This window comes from Cervus canadensis, chromosome 4, assembly GCF_019320065.1.
Source record: "Cervus canadensis isolate Bull #8, Minnesota chromosome 4, ASM1932006v1, whole genome shotgun sequence".
NCBI lineage: Eukaryota > Metazoa > Chordata > Mammalia > Artiodactyla > Cervidae > Cervus > Cervus canadensis.
Window position 1 is genome coordinate 36,344,536 of NC_057389.1, and position 15,100 is coordinate 36,359,635.

Here is a 15,100-nt window from a genome sequence, read left to right on the forward strand (position 1 = left end):
TGACAAGTGGTAGGGGAGGAAGGGTTGCTTTGCCTTACATGGACAGATAGTGCTTTTTGGGTGGGCTCCAGTGAACCGAGACTGGAATCATAGGAAGGAGGCAGTTCATGTTAAATACAAGGAAAACTTCATCCCCACATCCCTAAAATCCTAAGATAAAAGAACCCAGGAATGGAATATGCTTCTGACAGCCTAGCTAGAGAAACTTCAGATTTTAAATACATTTCTGTAATATTAGTCGGGGTGCAACAGGAAACAGATGCCTTAGTGAAAATGGGATAATTTGAGATGATTTGTAATAAAAGAGTGATTTACAAAGAGAAGGAGTCAATTTATAAAGAGAAGGAACTGCTCCCCCTCCCGCCCCCCGCCCCCAGAGACTGGATCAGCAGGTTGCCATCTGTTCCCTAGCATCCTAGACTTCAAGAGCGAGAGGAGGAAATGGTCAAGGGCTCTGTTCACAAGTTCCTGGGGATGGGGTCTAGAATACAGTTCCCAGACTCTCACTTTCCCCCTCCCCAGACTCCTGGTCTGCTCCCCATTGGCCAAATCCAACCTGAAGTCAGAGAAGTTACGAAGTCCATGCAGTCTAGTCTGGGGGTTAAGGGTGGAGGGTGGAGCTGGAGAAATGAAGACCTCTAGCATGTGTGGTTTATGGTTTAAAATTATACAGGACTGGATGTGGGAAAAGTGACAGCAGACCCATCTGAGGTTATAACCTCAGTCAGTCACTGACCAGCTATAAGTCAGCAGCTGTGAGCTTCTCATTTTGTTTAAAAAAAAAAAAATTAAAGGACTGGAATAAAACTGGTGAACTTATTCTGAAATGGTATGTTTCTAATGCATCATAAATAAAAAGAAACTATTTTAAATATTGAATGCAACAGTAAGTATCTGGCGTATCTAAACACTGTTTTAAATTGTGAAAACAAACTAAAAAGAAATCATTGTTGAAATAATTAGAGTCCCAGCTATATATCTTTCCTATTGATAAATGGCTCTTGTATAATTAAATCTCTTATAGTGATCTGAAACCAGATTTCAGTTGTTAGGTTGTAAGTCGAAAAAAAAAAAAGATTTTTTTTTTTCCCCTCAGGGTCAGAATCCCTTTAAGGTTTAATCTAGAAAGAAGAATGGATATTCTCATTTATGAGATAAGCAAAGGGTTTGTGGATAAGAACACCAGGAATGTAATATGGAGGGTCTTGATAAACATGGGACTGACTACAGATGGGTATGTCTGGATCAACATTTTGGTTGATTAGGATTTATATGCTTAGAGAATGAGATTTTTTGAGATACTGATGTTTGGATTCCATAGGCATGTTACTTAAGGAAATGTCTTTCATTGTAATCTTGAATTTGTAGCAGAAACATGTGTTTCCTTTATTGTGCAGGGTGTCTTTACAGAGAATAAGATTCCAAAAGAGCAAGGAGTCACAGAAAGCCAACAGCTGCAGCTGAGTACAAATAGCTCCAGTCTGAAAGGCACGATTTGTCAAATGGGAGCATGATTGCTAGCAATCTTACTTTTTTTGGTGATTACAAAGTTGAGCATAGTAGCCCATGTGACTCTACAGGAGGACTTGTAAAGAACTTTTAAAAGCAATTATGCATGAGTGTTGGAGATTATAATTTAAGCAGAAGGCCTCTGTGGAGATAAATCAAAAGCATAGGACAGAAGAAAAGTGCTGTGGGAGACCTTCAATCAGGAGAGAATATTAAGTGGGACTCCTAGGGGAGAGGCCTGTGTTTGCATGTCTGGGGTGGGCTAATCTACATAATTGACTAAAACAGAATGAACAGCTGTGAAATACAGCCTTTGAATGTGTGGGTAAAACAAAATTACAAAATATACAGGGTCAGAGAACATGTAATGTATTTTCACAGCATTGTAGAATTCCCAAGCTCACTTGGGATCTAAGAAATTGGCCAGTCCTCCAGAGAAGCTAAATGACTTCATCAAGGTCAACCTGCCTAGTTAGTGATAGCCTGGTAGTTACCTGTGTGGGCTCTGGAGACTAACATCCTAGATTTAAATCTCAACTCCACTACTCCCACTGTGACTTTTGGAGAAAATCACTCTACTGTTCTGTGTCTTGATTTTCTTATCTGTAAAATGGGAATAATGATAGGACACTCCTTGTGTTAAATAAGATGATATGTTTCAGTAACACTAGATGGTGTCTGGAACATAGTAAGAGATCAATTAATTTGAGGTATATTATTATTGAGAACACCAGAGCAGAAGTCAGCTAACTCCTGCAATAGGTGTTCTGTCTACTCTACAAAAGACAAGAACATATAAGGGGATATATGTAAGACATTAGTTTCCCAACTGGAATAATTGTAAGATACAAAATAATGTCAAGTCTTCTTGGAGATATTAAAACAAAAAAAAATTAAATACTTTCAGGGGAAGTGACTCAGATGAGCTATTTAGAACTTCTCAAAATTTCAGTTATTTTTATGCTGAAATAAAGTAACTGGAATTTTCCCCCATAGCTGGAAGTGTTTAATGTTTGTTTTACAGCTAGAAAAATATGTATTTTCATAATACGTATTTAATCATACAAAAAGTTCAGTGTATTTTTTGATAATTGACCTTTTTAACATCCTAATTTTTCTCTATTAATGCTGCCTACTAATCCCAGAGGTTCCTTTCTTGTCCCTTGTAATTAGAATAAGTTGTGCGTTTAAGTAAATGTACATTTTGAACAAAGTAAAAGCATGCAGTGAGTTAGAACATTACTTTTTGAACATAGTTGGGGATAAGGTAGCTAATTTTCTTAAAAAAATATGCCAAGATGCTGAATTTTTTTTTTTTTCCTTTGGTGGAACAGCTGGAATGTTATCTTGATAGATCAAAGTAAAAGTTCAGAGTTACTTTTTGATAATCTCTGGTTGAAATCCTAACAAGTTTTTCACATGTTAAGGCACATGTTTAACCATATATTTTAGCCCCTAAAAGCCCCTCTTGAACAATCTGCTGAAAGATCCCATGTATCACGTTGATGATTCTGAGTTATTTCCTATTGGCGAGGGGCAAAGGCATTTATTATCATTTAATAACTATCTTAGGTCATATTCAAACTTGGATTGATATACTTGCATCTGTAAATCTCAGTTAATGACACTTTAAAATGTCTGTTATGTCTTTGATATGAAATACTGGCATAGTTGTATTTCTTGATTTTATAGATGCCTCTCGTGAATTTTTATGCTGTGTTACAAATTTAGGTTTCCTGCACTGTGTCAGTATTTTGCGACATAAATCTTTTGGATGACTGTGCCCGATGGCTGAGGAATAAAAAGTTTATCTAAAGATCTCTTAGCCCAATTAGAATATTGGTGATCCCCAAAAGTGGCTCTCATCATGCAGTAGTATTCAGCCCCCCAAAGAAGACACATTTCCAGTTTTAACTGTAGGAGATTTCCTCCAATCTTCATTTTGGAGGCATACTGAATGTTTCCTTTGACTGAAAACTGGACTGTCTTCGTATATTTCCCAATGGTCTTAAAACTTAATCATGATACCTGTCTAATGAGTTACTACTTTACCTGCCTAAAGACTCTTTGGAATGTAGTGATTCTGAGTTATTTAAGGCCCATTAAGGATGTTTATCAGGATTCAGAAAGGCAGATTCATGAAAAACCCATTAATTATATTTATTCTGTTGACTTATTTTTAGAGAAATGTAGCCCTGTTATAACTCAGAATGTCCCAAGGAATAGATTTTGATGTTGGTCATTGAGCTTTTCTGAATAAAATTTATTCCAAGGTGGCTTCTTCTGTAAGGATGATTTTGACTTTCAAATTTGTTTTAGAACATTTTTTAATAAATTGAATCAGACACATATCAGAGAATTGTTTCAAAATCCTCAGTTTGAGAATACTTGTGACCTTGACTGTCTTTGTTTCTTTTATGTTGTTGTTATTATTATTTTTATTTTAATCTTGGCATAAGCCAGCACCTGGCAAGATTTTTGAGATACAAATAAAAATAGATGTGGTTTCTGATCTCACAAAGCACCTAGAAAATATGCAGTTTTGTTAATGTCTGTTCAGTTCAGTCTGTACTTTGTCTTAAAATTTGTTAAGAATTTCATATACACATATGACATAGTGACTCTTTTTGAATATTTATATGTTAGTACATGATTTATTTCATAGCTATGCTTGCTTATAAGTGTGTGAATATTCTATATTTCTTCATGCATACAAACATATACATATGCCCGCTACCAAATAGCTACTGGTTAAATGAGTTATCACTGTATCTACTCATTAGCAGTGAGTAATAACAAAAGATGAAGAACATTTAGTGTTACAGATTTTTTCCTTACTTTTATCATCTCACAATGAAGCAATATGGCAGGCTTCTAGTTCATTGTTTCAGGAGCCCACGCATTGGAGCATGTAAGTGACTTGTCCCTGGTCAGTCATCCTTTTCTGTATGATCAGGATTCCAAGTGGATTTTTTGGCTACAGAATTTCTATTTTAATCCCAACAGGAGATACAAATGCTTATAAACATCAACTAGAAAACATTTATATATATTTAGTTATTTTTATGAAGCTGTTGTTTTTTAGTCACTAGTCACTAAATCATGGCTGACTTTCTTGTAACACTATAGACTATGGCCTTCCAGGCTCTGTCCATGGGATTTCCCAGGCAAGAAGACTGGAGTGGGTTGCCATTTCCTTCTCTAGGGGGTCTTCCCAAACCCAGAGATGGAACCCACATCTGTCTCCTGCATTGGCAGGCGGATTCTTTAGCCCTGAGCCCCCAGGGAAGCCCTTTATGAAGTATGCTATCACATTAAAAAAAAGAAGTGAAACATCAGTGTGAATCTGAATGTTGTTGATGTGAGAAAAACACTTTCCTAATACTTCATTTTTAAAGCATGAGTAGAAACCCAATTGCTTCTGCAATAGCATTAGTCAATTTATTTTTCTTGCTCACAGCCCTAGTGTTCACAGATGTTAGTTGCCTTGAATATGCATCAGTAGAAAGTATAAACCACAGCCTATAGTAGCAATTGCAAATTTCACCTCACTTACACAGTCAGACATCTAGTTATGACTATCCCTCTTTATCCTATGTATGCCCTTGTACCTTTCATGTCTTTGGTGTTCATTCTATCAAAAAAAATTGATTTTCTCTAGTGTATCAAGATGAAGATTGTGTCTATTATTTTACTTAAATAGCATGAGAATTTATATGCCCACTAGGTAGCTAATTTTATTTCCTTTGATAATTTCTCTTCTACACAATACAGGTTCCTCTATGTTAGTGGTAATTCAGGTTACATCTGCATGTTAAAAAAAGACAGTAGACCAGTGAAAAATTTAGCCAAGTATCATATAACCAAAATAAATTGTCCTCTTTTAACCCTGAGCAAATGTGAATGTTAAAGTTTTATATAATTTTTAGAAATTATAAAATAATAAATTATAGACATTTGATCAGTCCCATCGAAAGCAGAAACAATCAGTTTAATAGTAGGGTAAATTCTTTAACTAGTTATGTAATTTAATAAGTAGATTAAGTTTTACTTACTGTTAAAAATATAAAATGAATCTCTAAAACATAAGACATATTGTAAGTTTTAAAAAAGAGAAATTATGCAATAAAATAATCCCCCAAATAAAAGATTTATGCACAACAAAACCAAGTGCTTGATTCTGTAATTCATGTATTTATCCTTTCAACAGATCCTTTTTGATTCCCTTACAATAAATAGAAAAAAGTCTGCTTTTAAGTAGCTTAAATTTTACTGGGAAAAATCATTCTTACAAAATAGAAATAAGCAAGATAATTTCAGATTGCAATAATTCCTTGAAGAAAATAAATAGCTAAGATGGAGCTTGAGTTAAGGCAGCCACTTTGGGTGGACTGCTTAAGAAATCCCTTTCAGAAGAGGTGATTTTTGAGATGAAGGACCAGGAGAATATAGGACTTTGTGAGTATCGGGGGTGGGGAAATTCATATTCTAGGCAGAGAGAACAGATGTGAAGACTGGAAATAGTGAGTGAGGACTTGGTATGAGATCAAACTGGGAAGAAAAGGTTAGGTTATTCAGGTAACAGTAGGTCATAGCCAAGATTGGGAATGTTTTGGAAGAGCCTCTAAAAATTTTGAAGAGGAGTGGTAGAATCCTATCTGTGTCTTTAAAATGTGTTACCATTGTATGAATAATAGTAGGGAGGCAGATGGAGAGACTGGGAGACCAAGATCTGTAGTAACATGGAAGTCGGGCAATGCGGCCATAGATGCTGAAGAAGGCAGATGGCTGAGGAGCTGAGGCAGAGAATCCTCCTGGTAAAGGAGACGAAGGAGTCCAAGATGAACAACAGTCAGAGGATACTCACTTATGACTAAATAGGAAAGCAAAAATTAGCAAAGCACGAACCTTAATGAAGCAGTAATCAAACTAAAGGGCAGGAACTACTTACATTAACTCAATTATGCATTTCATCCTACAACAAAGGAATAAGATGCTTAAACCTGACCAAGGAATCTCATAGATTCAGTCTACCTGGACTACTTGTCTAAGTAGTGCTCAAGACCTTTTCTTTTTTTTTTTTTCTTTTTGGCCATGAGGCATGTGGGATCCTAGCTCCCCAACAGGGGATCGATTCTATACCCTCTGCGTAGGAAGGCAGATTCGTAACCACTGGGCCACCAGGGAAGCCCAGTGCCTGAGACCATTTAATGGAAAAGGTCTAGCTGTTGATTGTTTCTCTCAAGCTAGGGCTGCATTTATTTCTCTGTTTCCAACACACAAGTACAGTGCCTCTTGTAGTAGAGTATGCCAAAGTTCATCAACTTTAACACCAGTTTTTCCTCTTGGTTTTGTTCACCAGATGTACTCTTCTATATTCTTTACATAAAGTATTATATTACTTCGTCTGGAAACTGTTAAGTAATTATTATCGTTATTAAAATGCCCCCTTTTTACAGACAAAGAAGGTAAGGTTGGTTAGGATATATTGACCATCATGATGTATATCACAGTTTTAACGGGGCAGAATTAGGATTCATACCTTTGTCTGTTGTATTTTAAAGTGTACTTTTTCATAACATCATGTTGCCTTATTGATCAGAAACCATACTGATAAATCACTTAGGACTGTATGTTTTTTGGCTCTTTCTAGTATGTCTTCTATTGGTGAAAAGAGAGGTTAGTTAAAAATGATGACAGAGAAATATAAAGATACTGGAGACATATACATCTTTCCCTGATAAATTATAAAGGTACCGTGTGTTTTAAATGAATAATCCTGCCAACCAATAGGAGGAAACTCTCTAAAGGGCTATGAGAAAGATTATTCAGGACAGAGCAAATTAGGTGACAGATGAAAGACTTATTGTGTGTTATACTAACACACTTGCAAAGCACTGCACTCTGTATAGAAAGGTCAAAAATGATGGACCACAGCTGAGATTGTTGGGAAATTTGATTGTAAGGTCTTGAGAAAAGGAGAAAACAAACAGGAGTGGAAGATTGAGAGCCACATTGATTTTCTCAGTCACCTGTCCTGCGTGTAAAATAGAGTCCTGGGATGGCCCCATTCCATCCCAAGAGCTTCTGGAGAAGAGAAACTGCCTGTTTAATAAATGCTTCCAGGTGATTTGGGGTACCAGGTAGGTAATGGACCAAATCTTGGGAGAATACTGATTTAGTACACTCTGTTTAATTTACAAAGCATCATGAGGCTCATCAAGGAAAATGATTATCCAAAGTTGTAGCACTCTTTTTGTTAGAGATTAGGCTAAATCAGGCTCCTTGAGACCCAGTGCTGTCTTCTTTGAGACTTAATTTTTCCAGCTCAGTCATGGACCAGCTAACAGCATGTATCATTGACATTTCTTTTCTAGAATTACAACCACAGCTGCCTGCATGATGGACCTGAGGCGGTACCCACTGGATGAACAAAACTGCACCTTGGAAATTGAAAGTTGTAAGTTTTTCTGAGAATCCATCTAGACTGCACTTGGGTTTAAGGTTCTCCTTGGGCATAAATTTCCTACCCTCTTTCATGTTCAGACCGCAGTCCTGCAAAGTTTGTGCTAGCATGCCAAATTTGGTGGAGGGAGGCACTGGCAGTGTCTTCCTTCCATGATGCTGCCACCCTCTTCATCTCATCCTTAAATTCCAGGAGAGAAGTGTAGGGAAGCAGTAATCTAGCAATTAAAGGGAAATGCTAAGAGTCTGAAAGGAGACTAATGGTTATTTCGGGCATTTATTATATGGAATTGGTGCAGAGAGCTGCAACAGGGAAAATAGATGGAGATGGCAGGATGATACAAGATGCCCTAATTGTCTTTGCCTTTTACAAACATTATCTCTGCAACTGCAGAGTAAAGATGGCCTCTGAATTAGTTAACGTATTCATACATCGTGGCTCGGTGGGTTGTTTTCTCTTTTGAGAAACAATTTTCAGTGTCTAAAATGTATTTTATATTCTTGCTGAAGGCTTAATGATGAGCAAGTTTGATGCATGTGTGTATTCTGTTTCCTGTGCTGACCTGTTTAGAGTGTTGGTGCTTTTTCTAGGCCACAGTTTCAGCATCCTTCTTGACAATTCAGCTACCTACACTTTTGTGTAGGCTAAAACATTGATTTCATAACCCATTACCATTTCAGAGGTTACACAGTGAGGCCATCTAAGGTGGAGTAGGACTTTGAATCTTTTTTTCTCTGCCAATTTTTTGTGTTGGTTTTATATTTCATTCTGTCAAACAATTGGAAGCTGATGATTTTATATCCAGCATTCTAAACAATGAGTAGCTTGACTGCTTTCCTTATACCCTCTGCCTTTCGGAGGAACTCAAGCTTTGGCAAGATGCAACTCTAAATCACTGCTTCCAGCAGAAATACAGCATTTATGACACATTCCTGGTATTTTTGCCCATTTCAAAAAATAACTTCGAGGGATAATTAAATTTACATGTACTTTTTGAAAGCCTGATTTCATACTTGCATTTCCAAATCATCATTGTTTTCACATTATCATCTTTGCTACAAGAAGCTATTTAATGAAATTGGTCTCTGGGATTTTGATCATTTGTTATGTAGATATCTTTCAAATGGCATTGTGTTTTCATAACTTATGATATAGTTTAGAGAATAGTGTTCCTCAAAGTTCTGATTCTTTGGTTGCTTCAAATAGTTGATGTAAGGATAATTTGAAAAAAGTTTGTTGCTATGTACTAATGAATTTTTGTGGTAAGAGCATTTTTTTGTGGTAGAATTTGACTGATATTTTATTTTATTTTTTATTTTTTTTTTTAAATTTTTTATTAGTTAGAGGTTAATTACTTCACAACATTTCAGTGGGTTTTGTCACACATTGATATGAATCAGCCATAGATTTACACGTATTCCCCATCCCGATTCCCCCTCCCACCTCCCTCTCCATAATTATACATGATTAAAGGATTTGTACTGGTATTATTTCATTTAAGCCTTTCACAACCCTCATAGGTAAGTAAACAAGGTCTTTTTATTTTAAAAAATACTGATGATGCCTAGTAAATAACACAATCAACACCCAAGTGTTTCATGTCGTGTAGTTCTGGCATGAATATTTAAAATTAACATGATAGATAATTCCTTAGACTTCTAGAAGTTTAAGTTTTATAGAGAGGCTTTTATCTATCTTATTTCAATTTACAATTACCCTGATAAATGATAGAGATTTTTTCAACTTTTTTGAGAAATAATTGACATATTGTCAATTGATATAATTGACATATGACATTATGTGAGCTTAAGATGCACCATGTAATGATTTGTTATGTGTATATATTACAAAATGATCACTACTGTGAGGTTATTTAAAACATTCATTGCTTCAAATAGTTATGAGGTATGTGTGAAGAACTTCTAATATTTACTCTCTTGTCAACTTTAAGTACATAGTACAGCCTTATTAGCTATAGTCACCATTCTGTAGATTAGATACTCTGATCTTATTCACCTTATAGCTGAAAGTTGTACCTTTTAACTGTTTCTATGAGTTCTTTTTAGATTCCACATGTAAGTAAGATCATACAAAATTGGTCTTTCTTTCTCTGACTTACTTCCCTTAACCTAATGCCCTCATGGTTCATTCCTATTGTCACAAGCGGCAGGATTTCCTTTTCACAGAAGAATAATATTCCATTGTGTATGTGTGTGTCACCTTTTCTTTATCCATTCATCCCAACAGTAGACATTTAGGTTAACTCTATGTCTGGGCTGTTGCAAAGAGTGCTGTAGTGAACCTGGGCATGTAGGAACCTCTCAGCAATAGTGCCTTAACTTCTTTTGGATGTGTATCCAGAAGCAGGATTACTGGATCATATGGTAGGTCTGCTTTTAATTTTTTGAGAAACTTCCATACTGTTTTCCATAGTGACTATACTAATTTGTATTCTCGTTAGTGCACAAGATTCCCTGTTCTTCGCATTCTAGCTAGCTAGCACTTATCTCTTATCTTTTTTTATGATGATGATTCTGGCAGGTGCGAGGTGGTTATTCATTTTGGTTTTGATTTGCATTTCCATGATATAAATTATTTTGCATGGGTTTTCCAGTTTTCCCAACACCTTTTTTTGACTGAGGCTTTTCTCTATTGATTGTTCTTAACTCCCTTGTCAGATATTAGCTGTCCATAAATGTGAAGGTTTATTTCTGGACTCTCAATTCTGTCCCATTGGTCTATGTGTGTTTTTATGACAGACCCATTCTGTTTTGATTACTACAGCTTAATAGTATAGTTTAAAATCAGGAGTATGAAATCTTCAGTTTTATTATTCTTATTCAAGATTGCTTTAGCTACTCAGGATCTTCTGTCATTCCATACAAATTTTAGGATTGTTTGTTCCATTTCTGTAAAAACTTCAGTGGAATTTTGGTAAGTGTTGCATTGAACCTGTAGATGCTTTGGGTAGTGGACATTTTAACAATTCTAATTCTTCTGACTCATGAACATAGACTATCTTTCCATTTATTTTCATCTTCTTAGTTTCTTTCTTCAGTGTCTTACAGATTTCATTATACAGATTTTTAATGTCCTTGATTAAACATTCTATATTTCTAAGTATTGTGTTGTTTTTGATGCTATTATGAATAGGATTGTTTTCTTTATTTCATTTTCTGATAGTTCATTGTTAGTGTGTAAAATTGCAACTGTTTTTTTGTATGTTAATTTTGTGTACTGCAGCTTTTTTGAATTTGTTTTCTTGCAGCTTTTTGGAAATCTTTAAGGTTTTCTATGTGAAAGATCATATCACCTGCAAATAGAGACATTTTTTTCTTCTTTCTAATTTTGATATCTTTTATTTCTTTTTCTCTTTCTTGATTGCTATGACTGGGACTTCTAGTACTGTGTTGAATAGGAGTGGTGAGAGTGGACCCCTTATTTCTGATCTTAGAGGAAAAGCTTTCATCCTTTCGTCCTTGAGTATGATATGAACTGTGAGCTTGTTATATAATGGCCTTTATTATGTTGAGATACATCCCTTCTAACCTAATTTGACAAAGGTTTTTATCATGAAAAAAAATGTTGATGGTTTTTCAAATGCTTTTTTTGTATCTGTTGAGTTAATCATATGATTTTTATCTTTCATTTTGATTTGCCTATGCTGAAACATCGTTGCATCCCAGAGATGAATCCTACTTGCTTATGGTGTATGATTTTTCCAGTGGGCTGTTGAATTTGGTTTACTATTATTCTGTTGAAAATTTTTGCATCTATACATGTCAAGGGTATTAGCCTGTAGTTTTCTTTTCTTGCAGTATCCTTGTCTAGCATTGGTGTCAGGGTAATCCTGGCCTTGTAAAATTAGTTTGGGAGCATTCTTTTCTCTTTAATTTTTTGGAGGAGTTTGAGAATAATTGGCATTCATTCTTCTTTAAATGCTTGGTAAAATTCACCAGTGAAAACATTTGCTTCTGGACTTTTGTTGGGAAGTTTTTCAATGCTGATTTGATCTTCTCACTAATAATTGGTTTGTTTTTATTTTCTATTTCTTCATGATTCAGTCTTAGTAAATTGTATGTTTCTCGTAATATATCCATTTCTTCTAGGTTATTTAACTTACTGGCAAGGTTGAACTTATTGGCATACAATTGTTCATAGTAGTCTCATCAACCTTTGTATTTTTTGGTATTAGCGGAAATGTCTTCTCTTTCATTAATCATTTTGTTTATTTTTGCCCTTCCTCTTTTTTTCTGGGTTAGTCTAGTTAACAGTTGTCAATTTTTTAATCTTTTCAAATACCCAGCTCTTAATCTTGCTAGTCTTTTCATTTATAATTGTTTTCTTTTCATTGGTATCCTGTTCTCTATAGTGCCAACTTTAGGCCTAGATTTTTCTTCTTTTCCTGGTTTTTCAAGGTAGTTTATTTTATTTGAGAACTTTATTTTTTTTTTTATTCATACGTGTGTTTATAGCTGCGAACTTTCCTCTTGGAATTGTTTTTGTTGCATTCCATAAGTTTGTTATGTTGTGTTTCTATTTCGTTTACTTCAAGAACTGTTTTATTTCTCATTTGGTTTGTTATTTGATAAATTAGTTGTTTAGGATTGAGTTGTTTTATTTTCATGTGTGTGTGAGTTTCCTGTTACTGATTTCTAGTTTCATACCATTGTGGTCGAAAAAGATACTTGATATAATTTCTATCTTATTGAACTTGTTAGACTTATTTTATGACCTAGCATATAATCTATATTAGAAAGTGTTCTGTGCATGCTTGAGAGGAAGCCGTATCCTGTTGCTGTTAGGTGGACTGTCCTGTATGTCTGTTAGGTCCATTTGTTCTATAGTATTGCTCAAAACTACTCTTTTGTTATTGATTCTTGGTCTGGACAATCTCTCCATTGTTAACAGTGGGAAATTGAAGTCCCCAGCTATTATTGTATTCCTATTTATTTCTCCTTTTAATTTTGTTAGTATTTCCTTTATATATTAAGGTGCTGTGATGTTGCATGTATATTTACAGTTTTATATCTCCTTGATAAATTGACACCTTTATCATTATATAAGAATCTTCTTTGTCTCCTGTGAGCATTTTAATTTAAAGTCTATAATGGATGTATTAATATTTCTATCTTTACAACTACAGAAAGACAGTACAGGAAGTAAAGTGATTTGCCCCAGTTTATGCACCTAATGATTGGCACAATTAATCTGTAGTGATGTGGCAACTAGATTTTGTACGAAGTAGATTAACAGGAAGATCCCTATTTTAAAAACTGAGAAAATAGTCTATCCTTAAGAAGAATTGGAGTGCATTCATATTTTGTCAGATAGCAAATCATTGCTATAGAGAATAAGACATAATGTTTTATTAGTAATTTACAAGATGTTATTATAAGTAGGTAGTTAAGCAGTCTTATTGAAACAGGTTTAGGATCCTGTCTTTTAAACAACTAGCTTGAAGTTGATGCCTGACATTTCACCTCATTTATTATTTCTTTCTGTTAAGCAAACTCTAGATACTCATCTGTTCTCTCTCTCCCCGCTCCCCTTCTCCTTACTTCCCTTCCTTCCTCTCTCAAATGCTAATGAGCCTAATAGTTGCATTACTAAATCACTGTCACCTGTCTCCATATCAATAATTAATATATTGGTTCCATTCCAGACAGAAGGATGTAACTTGATTCTGGGAGGCTTGGAGTAGGAGCATATTAGGATTGTGTTTATTGTTAATGCATTCATGCTTGTTTCCACTCAATAGTTTCTTCATTCATTAAGTATTAATTGAGCACTAATTATTTACCAGGTATTATTGTAATAAACTCGTGAGACATACTGGTGAACAAAAGACAGTATCTCTGTTTCCCTTTATTATGATGAGGAAGATAAATATTGTTTAAATATGTATGTGAATATAAAAGCCACTTTAGTGAAAAGTGATACCAAGATGAAATATTTAGTTCTTTAAGATCTTAAAGGAAGATTAAGGCAAGCCCTGAAATAAAGTGCTGAGGAATCTAGAAGGTCAGGATAGTCTGTGCTTACTTTACAACTTTTCTTAAATTTAGAGGAATGGAGAAGCTCTGTAGAACAAATTGGATTTGCTGAACTAAATGGGACCTAATAATAATTATCACCATGTAGTCAGTGAAACTTATTTGTCAAATAAAAAGGAGAAATCCATCTCCAGGTGTTTAGGTTTTGGATCCAGGTCATGCTATGTGCCGGTCAGTATTTCAGTAGATATACATATAGAATTAAGAACTTAGAGAAAAAAGAGAACATTGTGTTTCTCCACACCTAAAGTGAAAATTAGTGACACCTTATGTCAGTAGGTTTAAAATACCTCCTGTCGTGGAGGAAATGGTGATCAGATAGGGTTTTGAGCTCTTGGGGGATGGTGGATGAGAGGACATTCACTGAATCTAAGTGCCGTCTGGTATGGTTCTTCAAACTCATGAATCAGGGCACTTAACTTTTTTTAAGCTGTGGTTTCTCATCTGTATAATATTTTGATACCTTGTTGTGATGAAATAATCAAAAGGGAGATCTTTGTTTAGTCCTGGTTTTTCCATCAGTAGCAGCTGTTCTCATTATAGCATCATTATTATCATTATTAAATTATGCCTGGAATATTATGCTCAATTAGAGGCACAGCATTTTAAGAAGGATATTTAGCAACCGGAAAACCAAATATGAGTGACACATAAACCATGGGGTTTGAAGAACCAGTAGCAGAAAAAAGTAAAGGAGAGGCCTATTTCCCTTGAAGAAGGGAAGCTAGGAGAGAACGGATAGCAGTGTTTACACAGATAGCTATTTTCCAGTCACCACAGACTGTCCTCTTAAAAGAGCAGACTATGTCTGCCCTAAGGGCAAAACTAGACTAATGGTAAAAGATGCCAAAAGGCAATTTTTTTTTACTGAAATATATATGTGTGTGTGTGTGTGTGTGTATAAGAAGTTCATAACAATTGCAGCTGATAAAAAAATCTGGTAGGTTGCCATGTGTAAAAAAAATCTGGTAGGTTGCCATGTGCTATAAAACCATTTTCTAGGAAAGAAGGAATTCTTGCATTGGGCAAGTGGTGGGATTAGATGATTTCGAAAGAACTCTGGGTTGAT

The 15,100-nt window shown here is 35.1% G+C and overlaps 1 protein-coding gene across 4 annotated transcripts in view; it reads left to right on the top strand.

Moving 5' to 3' along the window:
• Positions 1-15,100, top strand: part of GABRB2 (gamma-aminobutyric acid type A receptor subunit beta2) — a 273,067-nt gene that overhangs the window by 138,265 nt on the left and 119,702 nt on the right. For all 4 annotated transcript variants that reach the window (XM_043464787.1, XM_043464786.1, XM_043464789.1 and 1 more), the window contains exon 6: positions 7,887-7,969. In XM_043464787.1, coding sequence (XP_043320722.1) covers positions 7,887-7,969 — 83 coding nt within the window. The remainder of the gene's footprint in view (positions 1-7,886; positions 7,970-15,100) is intronic.